Source organism: Melanotaenia boesemani, chromosome 13, assembly GCF_017639745.1.
Source record: "Melanotaenia boesemani isolate fMelBoe1 chromosome 13, fMelBoe1.pri, whole genome shotgun sequence".
In the NCBI taxonomy this organism is placed as follows: Eukaryota; Metazoa; Chordata; class Actinopteri; order Atheriniformes; family Melanotaeniidae; genus Melanotaenia; species Melanotaenia boesemani.
The window spans coordinates 3786465-3813804 of NC_055694.1; the positions used below are offsets into that span (position 1 = coordinate 3786465).

Here is a 27340-nt window from a genome sequence, read left to right on the forward strand (position 1 = left end):
ATTTGGGCATTATGAAATGAACGGAGCATTACAGCAGAATGCCGACGTGTTAAAAATGGCTGCAGAAGGCAAGATGGCAATCACTGGAGCTAAAGCCATGTAAAATGTTTGGGACATGTGCAGCTGTGATCATCCTTACCTACTGTATTATTCCTGCATACTTGTCAAACTATTCTAACATTAAAATGTTCATTATTTTCTAGAGATGTGCGCTATGATACAGACATAATGACACTTCACTAATTACCAATCTGGAAACAAATTAGAAATTTTAGGTAACATGTTATTGCATAGTTTATGGTATGTGTCTTCAAGGCTTTACATTAACCCTTTGATGTAATGATATTGTGTATTAATGAAAATATAAGGCCAACATGGAATGGATAACATATGGTATTAAAATTATTTACAACAGTAAGTGGTGTAGTAAACCTTAATAAAATATTATACTGTGGGTTACATCAACCCTTTACACTTTTACTTTCTGCAGCTTTTCTCATGCAAGTGTGAATTACTAATGAAAGGAGGAGGTGTTGAAAACAAAAGAAGAGAATGAATGAAGGCCTCTTATACTTGTGCCACTCATACTCTCAGACGTTAATGTTTTATTTTACAAAAAATGACAAAATAAAAAGCGTTAAGACATGTCAATTACAACAAAAACTACTGAGGCAAAAGTTAAAACAAATGAGTCCTGCCACACCCGCTCCCTCACACTGCAGGCCTCTCTTGATGTTCATCTAGCATCCTCTGGTTGTTGTTGGGGGCAAGCAAGAAGCTGTAGAAGATGCATACAGCGACCAGAAGTGTGTCAACTGTGTCTGGTTGCAGATTAATCCTGCAGTAAAAACTTCTCCACCTGGAGGCCAGAATGCTAAAGGTCTGTAGTTGAGGTGGTTTCCAGGTATGGTTTCATCAGGTAGGGTTTCAGTAGGAAAGCTGAAACCATAACCACCCAACTGAGCAGCACCAGGCAGAGAGGTACTGGATGGCAGCTGAAGTGTCCCACTCTCCATTCCTCTTCCCAGTTCTGATCCAGCATACACACCACCATCACTGGTTCGTCTCAAACTTGAATGACTAAATCTGTCTGTAGCATCAACGAATGCTAAAAGCACAATAGAAAAAGTCTTCTTGTAGTCTTCTAGTGTGCAGAGTAACTTTTTCAGAGAACCTAAGCCGGTTCAGGTGTGAAAACGGTGGGAAAAACTTAGAGAAAGGCTTCAACATCCCCACGAAACCGCTGTGGTACATACTACAAGGCTGTGAGAGGAAGCTATGATGATTAAAGAGCAACACTCCAGAGCTAGAACAAGAATAATGACATATCTGCTTACTCCCGCTGTTGATGGTACAGTAGAGCAGCACTGTGTTGTAAAAGCAGCACATTTTGGTGCTAAAGCTGTACACAAGCCAGGACCGTCTGGAGCAGCACCACAACACAGTTGGTCACGGACGCCATTTTTGTTGTTGTGTTTGGCGCGTGTTCATCACATTGACGTCATTTCCTCTAGTGGTGCGATTACACTGTCCTCACAGTACCGCAGACGCTAGAGGTTTCAAATCCACCTTGGTACCTGGTTTCAGACATGATCAGTTTCATGCAGGCTAAGCCGTGGCTTCGTATGGATGAAAGGGTGGATTGCTAAAATACTATCGTGGGGACGGCCCCTAAGTCCGCAAAGACTATCTTGGGAGACTCCTTTATTGTGTTTGAAATCTTTGCCAGTACTGCCGTCTGTCTCCTGCATCATCTCATCTTCTTCCTTTCTGCTGTTCAGCAGAAATGCAGAATGTCCCCAATCCTGAGAGGTCATCCAAATTTTGGGTCAACTTACTCAAGCTGATGACCACCAAAGTCTTTTATGCCCCTTATTAAGGCCAGAGTGACCTGGGAAAGTAAGCATTTTGACTCATGTTAAAAGAGTAGCTGGGTTACACATTATTTGTTCATAATAAATATAAAGATAGAGCTTGTAGTTGAGCTGAGTTATATAACCTTTATAGGTAATTGGGGACTTTTTAGTCCATTGTCTAGCATTTTTGTTGGATCACCCCACATGGTATAATTTTTAGTAAGAAAGTCTTTTGAACTTTAAAATTCCTGTTTCAGTTTAATCAAAGTTCAACAGGTCACCAGGGAGACCACCGATCTTTCAATCATCTTCAGTTCTAATTAAAAATACCAAATATATAATCATAAAACACTTTAAATGCCTAATTTCATATTGTGATGAACATGCTGCGCTTGCTGAAGAAAGACATGCACAAAAACTGAAATTAGAAAGAGCTGAACAAGAGGAGGCATGTAAACTTGCACAACAGCCAGCAAGGTTGAAGCGAGTGGGCTAAATGTCAGACCTCTCCTTTTACCCTGATATTAAAACTCTGTACGCCTGACTCATTTAATGGCATGGTGGCATTAATTATGTACATTTCGGGAGCCATTGCTTCAACATCACCCTGAGACTAAGAAACCGCTTCACAATAATAAAGTTTCACTTAATGCTAGCAGCCAGGCATAAACACAGAATGTACAGCATGGCTGATTTCAGGCCCGGACTGGCCATAGGGAGAACCGGGAGTATTCCCGGAGCGCCGGTCTAGGATTGGCCTGCTGACCTGCGTCTCTTTTTTTTTTTTTTTTTTCTTTCTTTTTCTTTCTCTTCCCGCCCAGGAGACAGGCCAGGCCAATCAGAGGCCACTCAGGCCAGTAGAATGTAAGGAGGGCAAGACGATTGGTTTATTACAATTAACACCCGCCCTAATAGTCCGTAGCAACTACACAGACAGCGCGTGTCGAGGGATGAGACGTGTGTCTGGTGCTACGGTGTGGGGGTGTAGCTACTGCTAGCAAACGACGGGATGGACTCCTCCCAACGAGGAAAAAGGAAAGGCGGCGCCGAGAGGGAGAGAGAGAGAAAAAGAAAGGCGCTGGAGGATGATGCGGCGAAATGCCTTAAAGTCACAGACTTATTCAGGCTCCCCATACCATTAAAAAAAAAAGATGCGTCTACAAGTAAGTTATTTAAAAAAAAACACACAAAACTTTGATACAAAATACTCTTTTAAACACAGTATGAGGTCCAAGGACCCAAGGGTCCTTGAGGCTGTACACTTTCAGGCTTCACAGTGTAAATATGTAGCCTGTGTAGCCCTTGCCTTGAAATGAAGATAAATAAGACATAGGTTACACCAGGGGTTCTTAACCTTTCATGCACTGGGGCCCAACTTTTCCAGTACAAACTGGTCCGGGGCCCATTCGAACACCGTACTGGTTTAATTGGTCTCATTTTTGGTATAATTTATATTGAATAACTAAACCAGATCTGCTTCCAGTTTAACAGCTAAAACCTTTTAAAGTATGACATGATGCAATGACACCACCACAATGATACATATATCATTGTATATATGTGTTATATATATGATTGTATGTGACACTTCACATAAAACAAGAGGCCTGATATATTGATAATTCATAGAATGTAATCAAATCAACTCCTACAAGAACACATTTAAAGGCTCAAGTCAGGCTGACAGACACAATATATGTAGTAGATTTAACTACAGCAAAAAAAGGGACTTGGAAAAATATGCTAATTTGATCAATAAAATGGTGAAGTGATTAAATATATTCGAACAATACTAGGTTTCGAATTAAATACATAAAAGTAAATTAATTTATCAAATATTTAAATGCATATAAAATATTTAATGAAACTGATTTATGTATTTCATAAACTTTTCTTACAATTTTAAGTTTTAAGAGACTTACAATTGAAAGTTGATAACCATGACAGATGTTTTTTGCTCTCTAATTTTGATTCTTCTCTTTTTTTTTGTTTGTTTGTTAAAACTTCCACCATCTTTCCCTCCAGTATTGATATTTGGTTACTAGATGCTGTTGAAGGCTTCAGTACTTCACTGCTAGTTAGCGTTAGCTTTCCCTCTATGTTGGTGTTTGGTTACTAGATGCTGATATTCTACATGACATGATTATGTTTAGCTCTAACCTTGGCACTACTTATTATGTAAAATATTTATTCTCTTAGTACTATCACAAATACAGCATTAAAGTTACTGTATATTTCAACCTTAAAAATTACAGTAGGTCCCATAGGTGGTCTTTTATCTGGAATTCACTATAAGTGTGTGTGTGTGTGTGTGTGCGCGCGCACATGCATGTGTTTTGTTTGTGCCCATGCATTTAGGTGTGGGTGTGTGAACATGCGTGTGTGGTCAAGACCAGGGTGGCCTGATGCATGAATGACTCTTGGCCTGAAAAAGTTTCCCAGTCCGGCCCTGGCTGATTTAGAAAAGAGAAAGAAATGGACAGAGCAAGACAGACCAAAGACAAGAATTAAAATAAGACTCTTTTACTGACTGGAGAGAGATCACAGTACAATGAGGAGCGCATCACTGAGAAAATCTGCAAAGGTTATCTTGTAAGGGAACAGAGGCAACAGCATTGGCTTGTATTTATTTACAAAACTTCCCCCATAACATGTCTCTAGCCAAAAGTGGTTATAATTCCTAGTCGTGACATCAGCTCCTTTTCAGTGTCCCCAGAATCAATACTGAACTCAGTAAAAAGGCCTCTGTCCTATGCCCTGCCTTGGTCTTGAAATAATAATCTACAAACATCACTTCAGCTTCAGCAGCTTATTTCTTTGAATGAATTTGAAAGTTAACTGAAAAGTGCTGAACAGAAGAGCGGGACCGCTACAGCAGCTTCAGCTCGATCTGATTGCAAATGATTTTATGAAGTCTTAATGTCACGTTTTCTGTTTTGCTCATTTGTGTTGTACTGGTGTGCCTCTTGGCCAGATCTTTAGCTTAAAGGACTTCCAAACCAGTTGCCTGTTTCTTCTCCCGAACGGTACTAATCCCACAGAAAATGACTCATCATATAGTTTGAATAGCAGAACAGGTGCTGAGATTACAGACTTTCACTGCCTTAAGGCATTCACACAGTTTGGTTTCTTTACAAGACAAAAGTCTAAAATCGGACTGAATTGAATCACACCAGGTGGTGTGGTGATAAAGGCAATGTCACAGAGTTTTTATTAGGAGCATTAGCCACAGACATTTAGTTTGATTTACTCTCAATTGTGTTATCATGTGGGCAGATCAAAAGGAATCTCTTGTAATCTTAAGTTAGATGGAACAAAGCATGTCCAATTTCAACCATAGATATTTGGTTTGATTTGTTCTCAATGCTGTTACATGGGAAGATCAAAATAACTCTCAGCCATTCTGAAAGAAAAATTTATATATGAAGATTATAATATGGATAAAGCTATCAAAAGATCTAAAAGGAGCATGAAACCAGCCATTCTACTGGACAGATTATTTACAAGCGGGTAAGTCCCATCAGATCATCCTAACATATCTAGTCAGATAGACAGCAGAGTGGCTGAAGTTTCCAACAATCCTAAATTTGATGTGACTCACTGAGATTATTACAACCAAAGGGAAAATATTAGCTATTAGAGCAGACCCATATTCCCAGAGGGAGCTTTCATTTTACTCATTTTATTTCAAGGAAATTAATCAAAAATTAATATGATCATATTTATTGATAAAGGCCTAAATAAACTGATCCTGGAACACCTCCACCTAGGTAATCATTAGATGTTTGTTTGGGAAGGTGGATGTTATCATATATGAGTGTTTGTATATGTAAGAATATACATGTGTACATTCTTATTTATTATTATTATTATTATTATTTGTACTCCCCTCTCTCCGGGGTGTGGTGTGTGGGAGCTATTCGGGGTGTGCTGCCCTGGGAGGGGTCCTGGGAAACAGGGGTGCCTACTGCCGCCAACGGGGCAGCTCATCTTCTGGGGGGAGGTTCCCTTTTCCCTGGTTGTGCCACTCCTCACACACCCCTCCCTCCCCTGCTCTTGCATTTACACCCATCACTGCTGGGGCCCTATGCCGCTTCTGAGAGGGGGTACATGTCATCACTTAAATGGGTTCTCAGGGTACATGGTAAATGCGTGTGTGTGTATGAGCACGTGCATGGCAAGTTGGCAGACTACTGGCAGAGTAGGGCCCCAGCCAGAGCCCCCCATGGTCACGGGACAGGGCACCATCGACCACTGGTTTATATCGCCCAGCCCTGATATGCTGCCGCCACTTGCTTTGATCTAGCTTGCAGCAACAACTCTGCAGATCCAAGGCTGAATCTGTTTTAAAAACCTTTACTTGGGAAAACTGTAAAACCAACCAAACATACAGAAAATAAATCAGTATCTCAATGGAAACACATTCATTATCTTGATGAAATCATGTAACATTACAAACGAAAATGTGTATAAACAGATAAGTTACTTCAATGATAAGGTCTATGGAAAATACTATTGGCAGGCTAGCAGTTTTCCCTTATATTTACCTCAACAATGTTCTCTGTGTTCAATTACAAACTGACTAGACTTACAGGCAAATGTTTTCTGGCCTCAAAGGAGAACATGAACAACATCTTCTTAACTTCCACTTCTTAACATCTGAACTGACAGAAATGAAAAAACACACAGCTTTACTGCAAAAATCTCACAACTAGAGGGCTGCTTAATTTTTTATTATAACAGAATGTCACAGATGTTTCTTGATTTTCCAGCAATGGGCCAATAAAGTTGAATAAAGTTAAAAAATTGAGTAATTGTTTACATATCTTGAATTTCAGCTCAGCCTTCAACCACATCATCCCTGAGATCCTAATGCAGAAACTCCTGCATCTGGGCCTTTCCTATCCCACCTGCCAGTAGATTAAGGACTTCTTAACTGACCGCCTACAATCCATCAAACTCAGCCCCCACCTCTCTTCCACCCTCACGCTCAGCACCAGTTCCCCACAAGGCTGTGTACTGAGTCCCCTCCTCTTCACTCTTTACACATGACTGCACTCTGATCCATCTCCCAAACACCATCATAAAGTTTGCAGATGACACCACCGTGGTCTAGTTCATCTTAAGGGAGGATGAGCTACAGACCCTAGTTATTTCTGGACACTAACAACATGATTATGACCTTTTTGGAGCTATTCTTCATTTACCTATTTTTTTTTTTTTTTTTTTTTTTTAGAAAATATGGCCAGTTAAGGGGTTAAAATCGACTGTCAGTGGGACAAAACTTTTCTCAGCCAAACCTTGGAGTAAAAAAAAAAACTAGTATATTACACTCAGTTTGTGACCATTCATGTCAGAAAAAGAAAATGTCCAGCAGGTGGCGCCAAAAGCGTTGAAGTGGAAGGTGGAAGTGGATGTTTTTATTTCCGGGTGCACAGCTCCTCCTTTCCTGTCGGCCATTTGTCGTAAGCGGTAGGTGTCTGTTGAGCTCTGTTGAAAATTTATATTAAAATCGATTGTTAGCCTTTCATAACCACTTTGTTGGTTACATTTGTTAAGGTAATGCTTTTCTGTGGGTTAAGGTAATCTCTGGAGCGCGTTTGCCGCTTACATTGTGTGTAAATATGAAGATGTGTCCGAGTGTCTAAGAAGCCACATGCGGCCGTGTTGTCCGCGTGCTAATTGAGATGCTAGCTAGTTTGTGCTACAGTCACTTGTGGGGGTGTTTTGCTTTAAGTTATGTTTTAAAATCCTGTAAACTTGTGTTTTGTGCTATTTAATGTGTCATCATATATTACAGAAGCGGCTGTACAGTGTAATGTGACTGTCATGACATGTTTAAGCTAGCTTGTATTTTAGCCGTTACAGTATCTAGACTGATTAGTATTTTTTCCAGGGCCTCCATTTAACCTTTTGTATTTTCTTTCAGATTTGTAGGCGACAAGTTGCACCACCTTCAAACATGCAGAACGACGCTGGTGAATTTGTGGACCTTTACGTCCCACGTAAATGGTAAGTGCTACAGGTTCCGTTAGCTAGCCAAAGATGGTGGTGGTCTTTAATCGCTGCCATAATTTTGTATTTTTCTGGCTGCAAATTATGCTAACATATCTTTCACTCGCGTCACACTTATGGCATTACTTTTACTTTGAATTTTATTTCTGTATATCTGTATTGCAGTTCCGCTAGCAACAGAATCATTGGGGCCAAGGACCATGCCTCCATCCAGATCAACATTGCTGAGGTAAATATAAAGTTAGTTCTTTGATTACACATGGCCAGCTGATGAAATGATACCATAACTTGCATAGCTGATGTCAGCCTACTTCTACTTATCGGCTAATGATGCACCTTATCCTGCAAACTTTTAAAATGACATTTGATTATCTAATTGCATAAAACTCAAAGGGAAAGGTAACTGATTTTCACTGTCAAATTCAGGTGTGACTTATTTATCTTTTGTAAAGTCTTTGTAGTAATAAGATGTTGGTGCATGTAACCGTTAATTTTTAATGGTGAAATGTTGGTCTTATTGGTAGAAATGCAGTATTGTTTTCATAATGTCTGTGTGGAGGTGGAGATTTCCATGTCTTGAAAAGTAAAAAGGCTTTTAAGCACAAAGTCTTGTGAGGATTTAACATTTGTATGTAGTTTTTGCTGCTTATATGTACTTAAACACTGGTTCATATTGGTTTTTATATATGGTTGGGTTTGAATGTGATATGAGGGTATGTGTGTGTGGTTGGGTTGACGGGGGTTTGATTTGGGAATATTATATTTTATTTTTTGTACCTGGCCAAGGACTGCAGATGTAAACTAGCACAATTTAGTGCAAACATCTTTTCTTCAACTTGATAAATATATTTGTTATATAGTCCCCGTAAGAAATAAACTTAAGCTTTATTGTTTGGTGATCAGTAGCTTCCAGTTAAAGCGATGAGAGCAGGATGGCTGGGTGAGTAGGGGTGGGAATTTCATGGTCTGATGTCTAAATATGAACAGTATGATAAAAGGGACTGTTGAGACACAAGATGGCATTAAACCAGAACATTAGGTGGTTGATTGATGGTTCAGACACTTGTTGCAGAACAGCATGTAATGCAGTTAGCATGTAAACACTGAACAGTTGTACACATGCGTTCAAACAGTCAAATTAAGTTAACTTGGAAATGTTATTGTGGATCTTAGGTTTATTCTGTCATCACACAAAAAGCTGGACATCCCCCTTTTCTCACTTTATTTTCTATCTCATTTTGTATGAGAATTTGTTATTGAATGTAATTTATTTATTACCATATTGTTTGTTAATAAAACATAAATTAGATATGTGTTAAGTGGTAGGTTACATTTCCCAACATACTTTCCATCATTGATAAAGAAAACGGGAAAAGGAAAAAAGTGTCTGTAGCAGCAAACTTGTGGTAAATATTCAGTAGATATATTCTGGAAGAAAAACAAGAAAACTTCTTCCTGTTTATCTACAGTCACTCTTTATTCGCCATGTTCAGCACTTTGTTTCAAAGCGCTTAATAAATAGTTATTTGGATGCAAAGGAGGACTGGTCATCAGTGATAAAACGTATGTAGTCAATGATATTAGATTCCTTTTAATCTACCGGCTATGAAATTAGAATCTAGCTCATGTTGGACTGAGTTTAACTGAACTGCAGCTGTTGGGGTATTTTTATGGGAAGGTGGAACTCCTCACATGTTGGACCCATCTTGTTTTCTCTGATTCCGTAACTTCAGTTTGGTCTTATTAAAGATTTTGGGGGTGACTTTGTCTCTGAATTGTCTTTGAGATATATCTCTGCTCTGAAGTTTGCAGCATGTTCCTTCATCTCTCAATGCAGAGTTTAGATTTTTAGCTCAGCCATTTAGTGCATATTACAGACTGTCCAAGCTCTTCACCTTCACTTTTTCAAGTTCTTCCTTTTGCGTCAACATCTCCTCATCTACTGGCATAATAGAAAATTAAATTGTGACATCTAAGGTCATATTGTCTGCATCTTGAAACACTTCCTGTTGTTCAAACTATCTAGCTTATTTGATATGGGAAGTCTGGTACTACCTGCTTCCAGAAGGACAAGCTGTTGGTCCAGAGTGGTTCAGCAAGGGTTCGGTTCAGGTTAAAATACTCAAATCGCCTGTATGTGATCTGTTGTATGTGGGCGTACTTGGAAGATTAGACTGCCATTGTTTGCAATGAGGTGGAAGAGAAATGCAAGACAAATCTCAGACAGGAGGGTGGGGATTGAGTCCCTTCTGTGGCATCCTATCTGACTCTGTGATGGGGGGGTGAAGGGGGTCTGCTAATTTCAGCTTTAAAACAGAATCAGTGTCATTTATCTTAAGAGTTCCAGCATTTCTCTGTTGTGACTCCCTCTGCTCTCCCATCTGCATCTACAGTGTGTAAAACTAAATGCAAACAGCAGGCAAACATGGTGGGTATAAAAATTTGCCTGCGTGTGGTCACAGGGGTAAACCACAGAAGCAACACGACTGACCGGCTGAAGCAGAGGGAAAACTGGCGCTGCAGGGTGATTTTGGGCACGGTTAGTCATCAGACGGGCTCATTTGCATCTGAATGGGAACAGAAGCAGAACTGTTAGAAACACACACACCCACCCATGATGGTTTTAATGTTAACCTTGCATTTACATGAGTTTTAATTCCCCTTCAATTCAGAATGACCTTCTAAACACCTCATTCTGAATTAAACTTAAATCTGAAGTAAGTGGCTGCTTAATTCTGATTTTAAATCCAAACCGAATAATTCCTCAGTCACATATTCGTTCATTCAGCTTTAAATGAATTCTGGGCGTTCTGCGCATGCTCGTTCCTTTGTCCTGTTGCCATGACGGTACGGTACTCGACCTCGCTTCACCTCCCCAGCTGACCAAAGTGAAGTAGTATGCTAGTGTCGAGCTGCTGCTTCAAAACTATAAACAAAATCAAACCGAAAATGTTTCTTCTTCTGTGGTCTTCCATGCTGCAGATGAAACGAAAAGAAGCAGGAACTAGAGTTTTTTTTTTTTCCCCCAGTAGATGTAAATGCGTCACGTCCACCCCTGTCCGATCAGAACCCTTCCCAGCCCCCAGATCTATAGCAGAGTTGAATAGAGCGATTAAACGTGTTTTCCATGTAAACCCACTGTGCAGTGTTTTACATGGAAAACGTGGTGGTTAGCAAGAACGTCTTGGTTCGAGCCTCGAACAGTGGCCTTTCTGTGTGGAGTTTGCATGTTCTCAGGAACATCTCGTTCATACCATAGCAGCCTGAGTGTCCGGAGGTTTGAAATTAACACCTCCTTTTGACTTGGATACCACTTCATCCAGCGTTACCATGACACGGTGAAACAGCCTATCAGGATGATTCTGTCTGACTGTGATTGGTTGGAATTGTGGCACATTTACAACACTGCGGCCAGTTTGACGGGACTGACCAGTCATACAGAAGAGAAAAGAGTGAATAAAAGGAGAAAATGGAGCAAATAGAAATTAATTTTCTTTCCACAGAATTTTTTTGTTTGTTTACATTAAATTTTGCTTTATGCCGAATTATTTTCTTCTCAAATGTAGCTGAAAGTTTTGTTCTCAGTATCTCTGCTGCTCAGGAACGAGGCACAACGTTCTAGCACCATGCACAGCTGTGCTTATTAAAATTAGAAAAGTCTTAGTCTCTAATTGAGGCTTGTTTGTATGTTTCAGGTTGACAAAGTGACCGGACGCTTCAACGGTCAGTTCAAGACCTACGCCATCTGTGGCGCTATCCGCAGAATGGTAAGTTCAGAAATATGGCATCATATGAACACAGCCGTGAATAACTGGTTTGACTTAGAATGCACTGAATTTAAGTTTTTGGGAGAATATTTTTCAGTCAGTCATCATCAGCTGTTTGGAAAATGAGTTTTAACATTGCCTTTGACATTGTATGCGAGGGAAGTCCAGCGTCTGTCCTCCAGGGCTGCTGTCCTGCAGGTTTACATGTATGCACGGATCTCCTCCACAACTTGTCCATCTCTGTCCGGATCTGTTAGTGACCCATCTATATGAAACAGGAAACATCTAAATCCTGCAGGACAGCAGCCTTGAGGGACCAGAGCTGGACATCGCTGGCATACAGTCCTGTTTCAGACACATAAAATACCAAAGTGGTAAATAATGTTAATGTAGTAAATGCCACAGCCGCCGCCTCACACAGGTTTTAAACGGTGTGTACACCACCTCATGGACGCTACTCGTCTCCATAAATTAGTTTTATTCCTGCATGCATGACGTCTGCAGAGGAGTCTGACTGCAGCCGCATGCAGAAACTTGATTTGGAGCAGTTCTGTTTCCCTGCATTAACAAGAGGATTCCCCCCAAAAAGTAAATAAAATAAGGTCAATGAACTTTGCCGTAAGTTGTTAATTCATAAAAAAAAGGAATAACTTTTCCTCAAATTCTAATAAAATTACTGATATTCTTCATGCTTTTATTACTGAAACATAAACCTTATTTGTAATTTTAATGTATTATGTAATTTGTATTTCTTCAATATACAAAATAGATTTTTTTTATCTCTTTAAAAAAAATTCAGATTTAAATAAATAGAAATGCATATATTGCAAAATATTTATTCTAATTTATTTATTTACTTATTTTACTCCAAGTAATCTTCAGACAAATAGTGTTAGATTAGGGGACATGCAGCCATTGCAGAGGCTAGCTCGCAGGCCTCGTCTCTGGTCGGGTTTCCATTCATACACATGGAAACTAAAAGAAGAAAACGCACAATAAAATTTAACAGTAAAAGGAGGAAAGAAAAATAACATGAAGACAGGCTTCATTGGTCCTGTATATCTGTGATTAGAGAGGTCTTTTATTTTTTTATTTAATTTTTATTGGAGTTTGACGTCTGTGGACTTTTTTAAAAATGAGAACAAAGATTATTACACAAATATGTTCCTCGTTAGTTTATTATCTCCATGAAAACGATCAGCTCTGGAGCATGTAATAGTGAACATTAGTAAAAACCTAATAAATCCTACCTGATGTGTGAAATTGTCTCATTTCTTTCCTCCTTCAGGGAGAGTCTGACGACTCCATCCTCAGGCTGGCGAAGAACGACTCCATCGTTGCAAAGTAAGGACGTGCGCTCATTCAGCTAAACATGAAAATGTCGCTTTCATTTGTACAGTTATCGAAGCTTTAAGTGGTTTAAGTTAGATGTTCATGGCACGTCTGACATAAACAGCCGTTAGGATCTGAAGCGTTTCAGTGAGATTGAGCATCATTAATATGATTATTTACACTGAGCTGAATCAGACCTGCTTATAGCTGTTTAGTCCAGTTTGGGAAATTCCTCCATCCCTCGAATGGTAGACCGGACCTGAGGAAACAAACTGGTTTCATAATTATTATATTAAAGTCTGGATGTTTCCATGGTTTCTATTTAATAACCAGCACTTTTTTCTTCCTTTACAGGAATTTCTGAATGGGACATCAGAGTTGTGGAAACTTTGTAAAATAAAATGAGGAAAAAAACATTTTGTGTCTTTTTCTTTCTCTTAAATTAAAACCAGTGCTTCAGATTTACAGGCCAAACCACATCTGTGGCCCAGGTAAATAACTCGGTGTGTGCAGTGATGGGGGCTGTCATCACGTTGTTGTAACACTGGTGTACGAGGAAAGAATCACCAACCAATCAGAAGTTTGAGCGACTCTGGAAAAAGATGATGCTGGACCGTTTCAGTTCAAGGAACATCCTGCAGTTTGATGTAAGGTGGGCTGAACCACAACTAACAGCACGATGACCTAGAAATAAAATTCATTTCCTCCTGTGTGCACAGAAGTTTATAATTATGTTTAATAAATTCTTAACAAAAACAAGGAATAACCATAAAATTCTAGAGAAATGTTCACATAAAACAATGTTTAGCCTCAGAGACTGTTTTAAATTAACAATTCTTACAGATGAGGGGAATGGATGTCGTCATAGCTCAAGACCTGGTTTAGGGGACAGAAGAGGGTCTCTGGAGTGTGCTGGGGATTCGGAAGTGAAGTTGGTTAATGGAAAGTTGCAAGAAGAAGAGGAAGAATGTGAGCTGGTGGTCCAGACTGCCCTTCCTGAGAGAAGGTTTAGAAAAAAGAAAAGCAGCAGGAGAGCTTGTAGAAGATGATCAGCTGATACTGACTTCAAGGTCAACGCTCACAATCTCAGTTTTCTGTTACTGCAAAACTTTGCTCAGGTGTACCTGTCTAGACCCTCAAAACTTTGCTCATGTGAGGGAAAATAGACTCACTAGCTCATCTCTGGAAGACACAAACTAAAGTCTGCTTAAGTTTGACAGCAGCTACAGTTAGTAGTGAACTCTACAGGCGTGTATGTCCGTGGTCCAAGTCCGGTCCTCGAGACCTTCTATCCTGCTACCTTTAGATGCATCCCTTCACCAACACACTGAATCCAATGGCAAAATCCACTCATCCACGTTATTCATCTATGCAGAGGCCTGGTAACGAGGCATTCATTTGATTCAGGTGTGTTGGAGAAGGGTTGCCTCTTAAAGTTGTCCTTTAACCCGTGTTCTCATTTTAGTAAGTAAAGTAAGTACGTAAATGTTTATTTAAACAGCACCTTTCAAGATAAAAATCACAAAGTGCTTAACAATAAAATAACACAATAATACAGAGAAAATAAAAACAGATAAAACTAAGTAAAAGCAAGTTTAAAAAGATGTGTTTTAAGCTGCTTTTTAAAAGCGATCACAGATCTCAGGCTGAGAGGAAGGAGTTCCAGAGGGAAGGAGCCACCGCTGCGAAGGCTCTGTCACCTTTGGTTTTCAGCCGCGTTCACGTGTTTGTGTTCGCTTAGTGAAATCTAAGCTGTGATGGATAATAGTGTCATTAGAAAGTGCAACACTTTGATTTATTTGTGTTTAATATTTAACAATCTATTTATTCTTTTTAAGGTTTGAATATCTGTGAACACTTCGAACAGAATATAGATTCTGATGATGTTGAAAGGATGTGTTGTAAAGAGTAACGTTGGAGGACTCATGTTGAAATGAATGTATAATGTGAAGCAACCCTTTCTTGCCCTGAATAATTTAGAAAAATATACTGAATTACAAGGTTTTACAGAACATTGTGCTCTTGTAAACTTAACATGTAAGGTTATAATTACATGATTTTAATAATAATAGGTGGTGATCTTTGGCTGGTCTGAGGCATGAAACCGGTCCCTGCAGGAAGGTTCCTACTGTACAATGCTGCCACCTGGCGGCCAAACAAAATAAATACAGACACTTAAAAATGGCTCCTGCAGACTTCATCAATTCAGGAAGCAGAAACAAAACTGGATTTTTCGGATGAATCCACTTTAGGACCCGCTTTCAAAAATGAGTGTTTGTTGAAGGCGCTTGAACTCGTCCCCATGTGGACATGGACGCAGCTTCGGCTGTTTTTGCTCCTTCCCTTTCTCTCACTGCTGAAACTTTGTTTTCACTTTCAGTCCTTGACATAAATGAGGTTTCAACAATTACAGAACCAGTGTTTTAGCATTTATTTATTTATTATTTATTTCTCTGCGTCTTTCTTTCACGTGTCGCTAGTTCAGGTTTGCAGAAAATACTTTTCAAAACTGATTTTAGTCTAAATAGTAAGCTGCTAGTCCAATTTCTACAAAAACCATTTTCTTTGGCTGTACTGAGCCACAGATTAGTTAAAGATAAATGTACAATTATTGTAAAAAAACACAGTTTAATATTTCTTCACTTGCAGGCTTGTGATGAAGTGGAGTGAATACATCCAGCTTTGGGAAAGAAGTGACAAAGATTTGACTTCGTCTGCAGTACCTGGTACCAGCTGTACCTGGAGGCCAGAGAGGAGGCTCTGGTTCAAGAGTTACCAGAAGTTAACAGGTGCATATTAAATGATGTCGCCCAGACCGGTGAACCTACATCTTGTAACCCTCTTGCTGTCTACAGGTTTCTGAAACCTTTGAAGAACATGGTCAAGAATTTCGAGCATTAAATCATCGTTTAGATTTTGAATGTATTGTTGGCCCTTTATATTTCCCCCATACATCTTTAAGGAGAACATCAACCTTTTTGTCACTCTAATGCAGACATGTGGTGTTTAACTGAACCAAATACACACAAAAAAGTTAGCAAGTTAAGTTTTCTTATTGATTGTATGACTGAAATTGTGTAATTTAAACTGAAATAGTTGAAAGGATACATAATATTTTATTGTTTTAATTACATTTGACTACACACTCGATATTTTATTTACAAACAATTAACAAATGAACTCTAATGTGGTTCATTTTGTTTGATCCATTTCACTGTAGCGTGACCTTCCGTCTTCACACACAACTTGACTGGTCAAGACTGGAAAATGGTTTTCACCAAGAGAGCTCCAAACGTTGTGAAAGCAAGTGATGTTGAGGAAGAGATCATCTCTGCCTTCTGCACACACTTTGTCTTCAAGCTGGCAAACCTGAGACCATCTCACCAGCAGGCCAGGGATTTAAAGCAGATAGTAGAGCTGGGCCACACTGGTGAATCAGGTGTGTTGCAGCAGGGAGACATCTAAGACCTGCAGGATTGGGAATCACTTTTTTTTATATATAAATTGGCTTATAAATCTTGACACAGAAACCTTAAAAAAAACCTGTAAACAGTAAACAAGTTGGTGACACTTTTCAGTAAAAATCTTGACTTTTGAGGGGCATGGTCATGGCAGCATGGCGGACTTCGTTACGATGCCACGACATCTTGCTGTAACAATGATCTTGTTAATGTTGCTGTGGTTTGTTGATGTACTCTAAGTCCAAATCTGCATGTTTCTTTTAAGCTTGAATTTTGAAACTTGATGGTGTTTTAATACTGTTTTATCCGTTCTTCTTTCTTCATCCCTTTCCTTTTGTTTTTAATGTTAAATTATGCTTGTTTCAGTGGTGGCTCAACTGTTTGGTGGGAGAAAGAATTGTGTCTCTAATTTTTTTTGATGTACAGCATGTGAAGCACTTAAATATCCTTGAAAAAAAAAATGCCAATCGGCTTGAAAAACGTATTTTTGCAATTCCATTCAGCACAACACGATGGATCTTTGTTCACAAAAGAGCATAATTTGGCTGAGATCTGTGTAGCACAACATTTCTTACAGAGTCCAGCAGTGTGTCATTTTCTCTGTTTGATCCAGGATCTGTTTGGAAGCAGCCAGCTTTTCCAGGCTTTTTACCATCTCTGAATGATGAAACGACGTGCGATGATAAATTTGCATTTAGTGTTTCTCTCTGTGCAGAATTAACCTGGGACGTCCTTGTGGCTGAATGTGTTGATGTGACACATGAGTCATTAGATTCAGGATGCAAGTAATCCTTTGTCATAAAGCTATGCTTAAGGGCATCGCTTGGGGTGATGCGTTTCTTTGGATCTATCTCCAGCATCTTCTTGAGGAGGTCAATAAAAGCCAAAGTGTCCACAGGGTCTTCAGCTATCTTGTGCAACTTTGGCAGCTCATCGAGAGATTTTATCCAATTGCAAATGCTGTCATAATTCCTATCACGCCTTTCCATGCTGGCATAGTATTCCTGTGGTGACTTTAGTCGCCAGACAAAGCCAGTAGAGTCTTGGGAGGGAGTAAAGAATTTTTTTGCATGTAATCCATTCTCAATAAAAATCCTTCTGGGGCATTCCTTGCAACTGTACGATGCTTCTCATGATTTCATATTCAGAATATATAGAGTACAGATTCCGACCACTAAACAGTTCAGCCAAAACACATCCAAGAGACCACATGTCAATACTTCATCCACTGGAAGACCTAAAATTACCTCTGGAGACCTGTAGCCACAGGCACCTCGGATTTCATAGCAGCTAAGCCAAAATCTATCAGTTTTACTTTAAAAGGCTGTGACTGATGGTTCACAAGCATAATGTTGTCTGACTTGATGTCGGTATGGATAATTTCATTAGTCTTCAGTGCATCCAAAGCCACCAGCATCTGTTCAGCAATAAGTCTGATCTCAGAGACAAGCAGCGGAGTGAAATTCTTATCACACATAAAGTCAAACAGGTTTTGTTCCAGTAATTCAAATGCAAAGCAAATTTGATTATTGTATTTAAAACATTCATAAAACTTAACCAAATTGTTCCAATCAGGGTCCAGCTCTCTGAGTTTCTTTAAAATGGTATACTCATCTTTTGCTACGTAATAATACCCTTTCTTCAAAATTTTAACTGCAACAACTTCTTGTGTGTCCATTTTTGTACAACGAAACACTTCTCCAAAAACACCTGAGTTCTGGGGCTCCTCGATCCGATAACCGCCGTGTTTCTGCCATTTTATCTAAATGTTCTCTTTTTTCCCTCAAGCTTCACAACCAAATAAGAAACCATTTACTGAATGTTTACTTTACAAGCCTCCTGCCTTCAATGCAAAAGATGACGTGTGACGTTATAATTTGCTTCCAGATGCTCCTATTGATATCAAAATATAAGTTTTCCTTGTGGGACTGAAAAACCTAAGAAGAAAAAAGGAGTAAGCTTTCTCAGCTAGCCTCTGATAAATGCTAATTAGGTTTATACTATTTGTATTACCCTAAATTTAGTCTGTGATTGATACAAGTTTACTAAAATATCATTAGTATTCACTCGTAAATTGTCTGTACTGTTAGGGACTTCGGTAAAGTTAGAAGGATGTTCACAGATTCGGCTTTTCCGGAGAAATAACTCATCACCGGAACATTGCTTCTACAAAACCGACACAACACCGCAGTCACAGCAACATGGACCGCGAGCTACGTATTTTCATCAGATCGCGCCGTCCTCCCAGCTGATAGACTTACATTGTTCTCTATGCAGAGCCTGCCGGTGCTCGACTGGGCAGGGACCGTCTGCAAATTATAACGCCGTAAAAAATATGAAAGGAAAATATTCAATAACGACATGTAGTCCCACCAAACTAACAGTACTAATAAACCATCTCATATTAATCATACTACAGCTCTTACTTTGGTAAAATATGATTACATGTACTTTTAGTTTTTTTTCACAATTTAAATAAGTAATAAATATTCAATAACTACAATATGACATGTTGTAGTACCACCAAACTCTTAGTACTGATAAACCATCTCATATTAATCATCGTTAAAATATAAACTGAAATTCCTAATAATATTATATTCTATATTGATTCTATATTGATCTTCATATCAAAAATTACAATCTTACAGGCATATACAGTCAAGCCCAAAATCATTCATATCTCTGGCAAATTATGTTTTAAAGTTACTTTTATTCAACCAGCAACTTTTTTCTTGATTGGAAATGACACAGGCGTCTCCCAGAAGATTATAAGATGATGTACAAGAGGCATCATTATGGACAAAAATATTTCTTTGCTTTTATTTACATTTGAACAAAAAGTGGCATGTCCAAAATTATTCATACCTTTCACAATTATTAATAGAAAAGCCTTTATTGGTTATTACAGCAATCAAACGCTTCTTTTAATTGATGACCAGCTTTCTGCATTTCCCCACTGATATTTTTGCCCATTCATCTTTAGCAATGAGATCCAACTCTCTCAGGTTGGAGGGTGTCCTTGCCACCACCCTGATCTTTAGCTCCCTCCACAGATTCTCATTTGGATTTAAGTCAGGACTCTCACTGGGCAGCTGCAAAATGTTAATGTTTTTGTGCACTAACCATTTCTTCACCACTTTCGCTCTGTGTTTTGGGTCGTTGTCGTGCTGATATGTCCACTGGTGCACAAGGCCAGGTTTCTCTGCAGACTGCCTGATGTTGTTGTTGAGAATCTTGACGTATTGCTCTTTTTTCATGGTGCCATTTACTGCAATTAGGTTTCCTGGTGCATTGAAAAACACCCCCAAAGCGTCAGGTTACCACCACCATGTTTGACAGTGGGGATGGTGTAGGGTTGAAGGCTTCTCCTTTTTTGACGCCAAATGAAGGACACATCATTGTGGCCAAACAATTCCATTTTTGTTTCATCTGGCCATAAAACAGAAGACCAGAAGTCTTCTTCTTTGTCCAGATGAGCATTTGCAAGGGCCAAGCGGGCTTTGTGTGCCTTATCTGGAAAAGTGGCATTCTCCTTGGTCTGCGTCCATGGACCCCAGCAGTGTTCAGTGTCTGTTGGACTGTCTGCCTTGAGATGTTGCTACCAGCAAAGCCCAGATTCACCAGGATGGCCTTGGCGGTGATCCTTGGATTCTTTTTCACCTTTCTCACTATCCTCCTGGACAGCACAGGTGTCCTTTTGGCTTCTGACCACATCCTCTGAGATTCCCCACAGTTCGAAACTTCTTGTATTTTTTAATAATATTTTGCAAAGTACCCACTGGAAATCGAAAACATTTAGATATGGCCTTAAAGCCCTTTCCTGACTTGTGAGCCACAATGCGCAGCCTCAGGTCCTTTGTCTTAGCCATGACTGTCCACAAACCAACTGCAGGGAGATGCTGTGTTACGTCTCCCTTGTTTAGGGTCAAAGTAAGGAAACAAAAGAACAAACAAAACCCTGTTGTAAAAGGAATAACAATTTTATTCCAACCAAAATAAATACAATGAACCCAAAACACACTGGGAACTTTAAAGATAACAGAAATCGGTTCCTATAAAAGAGAAAGGAAGAAAAAAAACCAGTAATATTACGAAACAAACAAAAGGTGTCCTGTTCTCAGGTATAAAGTTAACTACAATAACGCAATAAATGAAACAAACCAAAAATCAACCAGTTAAGTTCTGGGATGTTACACTATAACAAAAAACACGTTCAACAACTCAAAAGCATCTCATAACATGAGCGACAATTTACTTAATCTAAATAACACAAACTCAACCCAAAGCCAGCTATATGTCAAATCCAAACAACCGAGAGAGTCTCTTTACCAAAACCAAAATTAATTTGAAAAACTCAGCACAAACCAAATCACTATCTAAAGTTTAACACTCAATCAATAGTCATTAACCAAGAGCAATGCCACCCTGGCAAACTGTGTGTCAAGACTACACTCATCCGCCCTGACAGGTGGTTTCTCCACAGTATTTAAGGATGCGGAGTCCTTCCGGGTTGTCAGTCTGAAAGCGTCTGGGACAGCAAGCGACCAATCCGGACCTCGGAGGATGGACACTTAGTGCGGAGCTGGCAGCCAATCGTTGAGTCGCTTCCGCACAGCAGCATCAGCATAAACGATGACAGGCGAGCAGACCTGGGGCCGTAACATGCTGTTTTTCACCTGTTGAGTTAATTAAAACAGCTGTTCCCAATGAATCATGGTAATTAGGATTAACAGGACATGCTACTTTTTGTTCAAATGTAAATAAAAGCTGAGAATTTTTTATTATTTTTTTCCCCCACAATGTTGCCTCTTGTACATCATCTTATAATCTTTTGGGAGACACCTGTGTCATTTCCAATCAAGAAAAAAGTTGCTGGTTGAATAAAAGTAACTTTAAATCGGAATTTGCCAGGAATATAAATAATTTTGGGCTTGACTGTATATGCCTGTAAGATTGTAACTTTTGATATGAAGAGCAATATAGAATCAGTCCATCCATCCATCCATCCATCCATCCATCCATCCATTATCTGCCGCTTATCCGGAGTCAAGTCGTGGGGGCAGCTGCTCAAGCAGGAAAAACCAGACTTCCCTCTCCCTGGCCACTTTCACCAGCTCATCTGGGGGGATCCCAAGGCATTCCCAGGCCAGCCGAGAGATGTAGTCCATCCAGCCTGGGGATCCTAAGACATTCCCAGACCAGCCAAGAGATGTAGTCCATCCAGTCTAGGGATCCTAAGACATTCCCAGACCAGCCGAGAGATGTAGTCTGTCCAGCATGTCCTGGGTCTTCCCCGGGGCCTATTTCCAGTGGGACGTGCCCGGAACACCTCACTAGGGAGGCGTCCAAGAGGCATCCTGACCAGATGCCTGAGCCACCTCACCTGGCTCCTCTTGATGTAGTGGAGCAGCGACTCTACTCTGAGCCCCTCCCAGATTACCGAGCTTCTCACTATGGGAGCTTATCCCTAAGGGAGAGCCCGCCTACCCTGTGGAGAAAAAATTTCGGCTTGTATTCGCGATCTTGTTCTTTTCGTCACTACCCACAGCTCGTGACCATAGGTGAGGGTAGGAACGTAGATCGACCAATAGATCGAGAGCTTTGCTTTTTGTCTCAGCTCCATCTTCACCACAAAAGACTGATGCAGAGTTCGCATCTCTGAAGACCCTGCACCAATCCACCTGTCGATCTCCCGCTCCATCCTTTCCTCACTCGTGAACAAGACCCCGAGATACGTGAACTCCTCCACTTGGCCTCACCTCATTGCCGACCCGGAGAAGCCACTCCACCCTTTTCCGGCTGAGGACCATGGTCTCGAATTTGGAGGTGCTGATTCTCATTTCCGCCGCTTCTCACTCGGCTGCGAATCGCTCCAGTGAGAGCTGCAGATCACAGCCCGATGAAGCCAACAGAACCACATCATCCGCAAAGAGCAGAGACCAAATCCTGAGGCCACCAAACCGGATCCCCTCAACACAAACACAAAATATGATTTTCTAATATATAAATATAATTTCTAATCTATAAATGCAAAGACACGACATGTAGCTATTTAGTGGCAGCGTTTTGTTTTTGATTGACCTTGTTATCACCAGTCCCAGTTTTTAGTAGGTATGTGAGTTTATTGATTAATAAATGCTGAACTATAAAATGTTGTAGAATTTCATGGAAGTTTTGGAAATTTAATTCCCCTGTCTGCAGATGTCCGTAAACCAAGAGAGACTGCTCTCTCTCCTTACACTTGATGACTACCCGCCTGTTTAAACTCAATTCAATTAACCCTAAAATACTTCTAAGTAGCCAGTCTTTTTAGGTCATCTAAATTAGAGCTAATTATGAACTACTGAAATTAGCCAGTTCAGTAAAGTGTCACGTGAAGTCTCAGTTTCAGCCATAAAAGCCAGACATTGTTTAAAGGAGCAGATCAGTCGGCAGCACACGTGTTGTATGATAAATTGTACACTAGTTAATGTAGAGCCACTCTTGCCATGACTCTGGTATGTCAGCAGGGGGCAGTGTGTGATAAGAAACGAAGTCCTGTCCATCCAAAACATGTTTACCAACTGAAACACTGCTGTCACTGAAGGCAAACAGCATAGTGGGGGGTATATTTTTAGAAAAACAAAGGTTTTTACATAGTTGAGACTGGAGCTATTTACGTTTTTGGATCATTTGAATTTGAAAAACCGTTTCCAGTCTAATCCTGTGCTGCTCATTGTTCACTTGTATGGTGAACGTATTGCCAAGTGTTGAAATCCTGTCAATTTGACCAAAGCTTAAAGAAAATTGCAGGTTTTTATTTTTGATTGAATGTTGTCTGTACTAGGACAGTCACAGTCACTAGGACAGGACAATGTGGGGAGTGTAAAAAAAAACATTTTACTTCACCAAACGAAGCAGTGGACCCAAAATGTAGCATAAATTTAGTCAAATAAAACGTAGGAGGGAAAAGTTTGATTAAATAAGGGAGTAACAATGTTTACATGCACTAAGTTTAACCTCTTTTCTTTGTTTTAACGTGTTTTATAGGTCTGCTAAATCATTTTTATAATGGTTGGAAGTTTTTTATACAGCTCCATTAAAAATCTATTAAACATAAGAAAATGAAAACATTTAAACTTCATTTTTGGTGTTTATGAGTTTACACTCAGTGTTCAGCAGCCTGGTAACACAGACATCTGATCAATCACATGTAGAATGAATTTAGTCATGTGAAGAAAATGTATTTAACCCCTTAAGTGACTTTGAACGTGGCATGGTTGTTGGTCTGAGTATTTGAGACACTGATGATCTGCCGGGATTTTTACCACACAACCATCTTCAGGCTGCTGCTGGTGTAATGGTGGGGGGAGATTTTCTTGGCCCACTTTGGTCCCTTAGTACCAACGTGGCCTGGTTTAACCAGCACAGCCTACCTGAGTATTGTTGCTGACCATTTCCATCCCTTTATGACCACAGTGGAGCATCTTCTGATGCTACTTCCAGCAGGATAATGCACCATGTCACAAAGCTCAGATCATCTCCACCTGCTTTCTAGAACATGACGATGAGTTCGCTGGACTCCAACGACCTCCACAGTCACCAGATCTCAGTCCAGTAGAGCAGCTTTGGGATGTGGTGGAACGGGAGATTCTCATCATGGATGCAGCCGACAAACCTGCAGCAACTATGTGATGCTGTAATGTCAATATGGAGCATTAAAGACATTAAACATTAAAGGTGAACTTTAATTGTTTATGCAGAGCAGGAAATACAGGAACAGAGATGTGTGTATGCTGAGACTGGATCATGTAGACTGGTGTGTTGTTCCACCGCTTATGGCTGAACCCTTACATTTTGATTATAGTACAGGTGTGTTTTCTCCTACTGTCTTTCAGAGAATGAGAGTAAACAGAATGGAGGTCTGAGTGGTAATAACAGAGTAAGATGTGGGGATATGTAGGTAACAGCAGCCATTTAGGATGAAAGCAGTGTGGAGGTGAAAAGCTGGAGGTGTGTGAGAGCGCTTTCAGGGCATCTTTAACCTTACATGGTGGCTGCCAGTAATAGCTGTCATCAGCTGCTACTTTACTGCCTTGTTCCCACACATTCTCCCTCTTCAGGTGAGTAGCCGAGCAGATGAGATGTTTGTCATCATTTCCTTTATCTCCTCCCCTCCTCTGTCATTCCCTCTTTTTTCCCAGAAGGTCTGGTTGCATTGTTCAGTCTAAATATTTGCTTCACCAAACATTTATTGTGCAGTGAAATAATACGTGAAATACATTTAGAAACTATCAGCATAAGGAGTCTGTAGGGAGATGGGACTTGACTGAGAAGAGGGGGGTTTAAGAACTTTTAAAATTCCCATTAAAAGATTAAAGTCGCAGCTTCTGGAGCTTCACTCTGCGTTTGACTGAATGGTAAAAGTGTCTTTTCTCTGCTTGTGGCAAGGATCACCCAGCGAGTCACAGCTCGCCACATCCCCCTAAACAATGACCTGAACATGAAGGGATGGAGCCCCTCATACTACCACCCTCACCTGGCCCCCTGCATACCTTTGACCAACACCCCCCTCCTCCTCTAAACACACAAAGACCTCTTTGTTTCAGCCGTGACATGGAAGAGTCGGTATGATCGGAGATGGGAGCGTCTCCTGGAAATGCTGCAGCAGTTAAAAAAATCTCTGTGCCTTCCCTGAATCTGACTGGTAGCTTGTCAAGTTTATAAATGCGGGTAAATGTTGGTCTTCTTTCTTTTTTACTCTGTTTACTGTTATTTAGTATTATTATTTGCAATTTGTCTTTATAAAGATTAGTTTTTCATTTTTTTTAAATAGTTTTATTAATTTTTTTAACTTGTGTTCTCCTTTCATGTTGTTTTTATAAAGTAATCTGGGTTCTTACGAATTTTAATAAAGTCTTATATCCCTTTAACACCTGAGGCCGCAAATTTGTTTATAGCCTTTCGTTTGTTTTATTTCTTTATTTCTAGTTTTTCTGTTTTATTTATCTGTTGTTTATGTGTTTATTTCTATATCATTTGTTTATTTATTCATTGTTATTGATTCCTTTCATATAAAATTTTCTTTTATTTTGTTCCAGTTTTTCTTTGTGTTACTTCTTCCTGATGTTTTCCTGTTTTTATATAATTGTAAATAAATTAAGGGGATATAAATGACATATATGATATACATAAAATATAAATCTGTTGTCCAAAAATAATTACAGAATGTGCGGATATGTGTAATAAATCTAGATCCAGTCTTATAAATGTGGCTAACCGGAGAGTGATGTGGGGCTGGCTGTGGGTTGCAGGGTTGGTGGGTTCTCTCTGTTACTCTTGTGTGAGTTTGTGTTATTTGGTTGATTATTTGCTCTCCATCTCTGCAATATGAGTAATGTTTAATGTCTATGTGTTTGTAATACCAATAGCTAAAGTAAATACAGTATCTTGTATTAAACTGTTTAAAATCTACAGTTTTGTTTTTTTTTTTTTTTGGTTTTTTGGGGGGTTGAAAATGGCTCAAAGCCAAGGATCCCTGTATTTGGTTAAAAGTTAAAAGTGATGCTGCTGGACATTGCAGTAAGTAAATTTATTAGCCACATCACGCTAACGTCAGTCTTGTCTTGCCACTGGATGGAGGCATGTTATTTAAATATACCAGCAATGTATTACATGAACTAACTGGCAAGTTACCATGACAACACAGCCTGACTATGTACCATTGTACTGGCCCGCAGTGATAAGATTTGTCTCTGTCCCTCCATGTGGTCGACTCCATGGACTCTTTTAAAAAGCAGTGGAAGATCTTTTTTTAAACTATTCTTTTGTTGTTTTATTGCACCCGTTTCATGTGCAGAACTTTGTGATTGTTACGTGTAAAAAAAAACAAAACTTTACTTACTTGTTTACACTGTCTGCTCACAAGGCAACGACAGGCTGATTCAAAGCGCCTTATTGAAGACAAGAAGTATAATTTAACATTAAAAACAAGAGGAAGGAAAAAGAAATAATGTTAAATAAAAACTGTATTAAAACAGGATCAAGTTTAAAATTCGAGCTTAAACGGAACAGATTTGTTTCTTGTTGATTTATTTATTGTTATTAATTTATTTAATATTCATTGTATTTTATTTTGAGTCTTTTTGGGGTTTTTTTCTTTTTTTTTCTGTATTTATTTTGTTTACTGTAAATAAATTCGAGCTTTAAGGGATTAAGTCCCTTAAATAGTTTTTCTTTACAAAGGAAAACCAAGTTGTTTATAAAAGTCCTTAAAGATGCACATTGATCAACCTGCTGTGATTGGTCACTGTAGACTTTATGAGTCTGTATTATCAGCGCCCTTGTAGCTGTCCTAACTCTCTCCTCCTCCATCTTTTCGTCTGTCTCTCACTAATCCTTCATCCGTCTTCAGAAACTGCCTGGCTCGTCTCATTGTTCTTTCAGATGCCTGCAGACTTCAAAGTAGAAAACAGGGAAGGTGAAAGAAGGAAGGGGTATGAGGAGGGCAGAGTGTGGATGGGAAAACAAATCGGAGGCTGCATTCACACATAAATTTCATACCAGTGGGGGCATTGAATCATTTAAACAAATGTGGTTCATGTTTGTTGTTTATCAGGCTACATTCATCAGGCTTTCATGGTGGAAATATTTATTTACTTATTCTGATTGAAATTGTTAATCATAAATAAACCCATTAAGTAAGTGTGTCAATAAAAATATAATAAAAGTCTAAATAAATGTAAAGATCAATGTTTGTTTGTTTTTTGTTGTTGTTTTGCTTTTGTTGTTGTTGTTGTTTGTTTATTTGTTTTGTTTTTCCATGTCACCCCAACTTTTGTGATTTGGAGTTTTACTGCAAACCTGTTCATTAGAGATGTGGAAGTACCTCTAAATGGATTTTGATTCTTTGGGACGTAACTAGACC

At 39.4% G+C, this 27340-nt stretch overlaps 1 protein-coding gene across 1 annotated transcript; it reads left to right on the plus strand.

Moving 5' to 3' along the window:
• Positions 1 to 7232: 7232 nt before the first annotated feature.
• On the plus strand, positions 7233 to 13450 carry rps21 (ribosomal protein S21). The gene is made up of 6 exons (XM_042004671.1): positions 7233 to 7328; positions 7786 to 7868; positions 8037 to 8100; positions 11567 to 11638; positions 12927 to 12982; positions 13325 to 13450. The coding sequence occupies exons 2-6, from the start codon at positions 7819 to 7821 to the stop codon at positions 13332 to 13334; spliced, it is 252 nt and encodes an 83-aa protein (XP_041860605.1). The 5' UTR covers positions 7233 to 7328; positions 7786 to 7818; the 3' UTR covers positions 13335 to 13450.
• The last annotated feature ends 13890 nt before the right edge of the window (positions 13451 to 27340 follow it).

Coding starts and splice junctions, on each gene's coding strand:
- rps21 (XM_042004671.1), top strand. CDS start 7,819: ATGCAGAACGACGCTGGTGAATTTGTGGACCTTTACGTCCCACGTAAA. Junction 7,869..8,036: donor CTTTACGTCCCACGTAAATG/GTAAGTGCTACA, acceptor TCTGTATTGCAG/TTCCGCTAGCAACAGAATCA. Junction 11,639..12,926: donor GTGGCGCTATCCGCAGAATG/GTAAGTTCAGAA, acceptor TTCCTCCTTCAG/GGAGAGTCTGACGACTCCAT.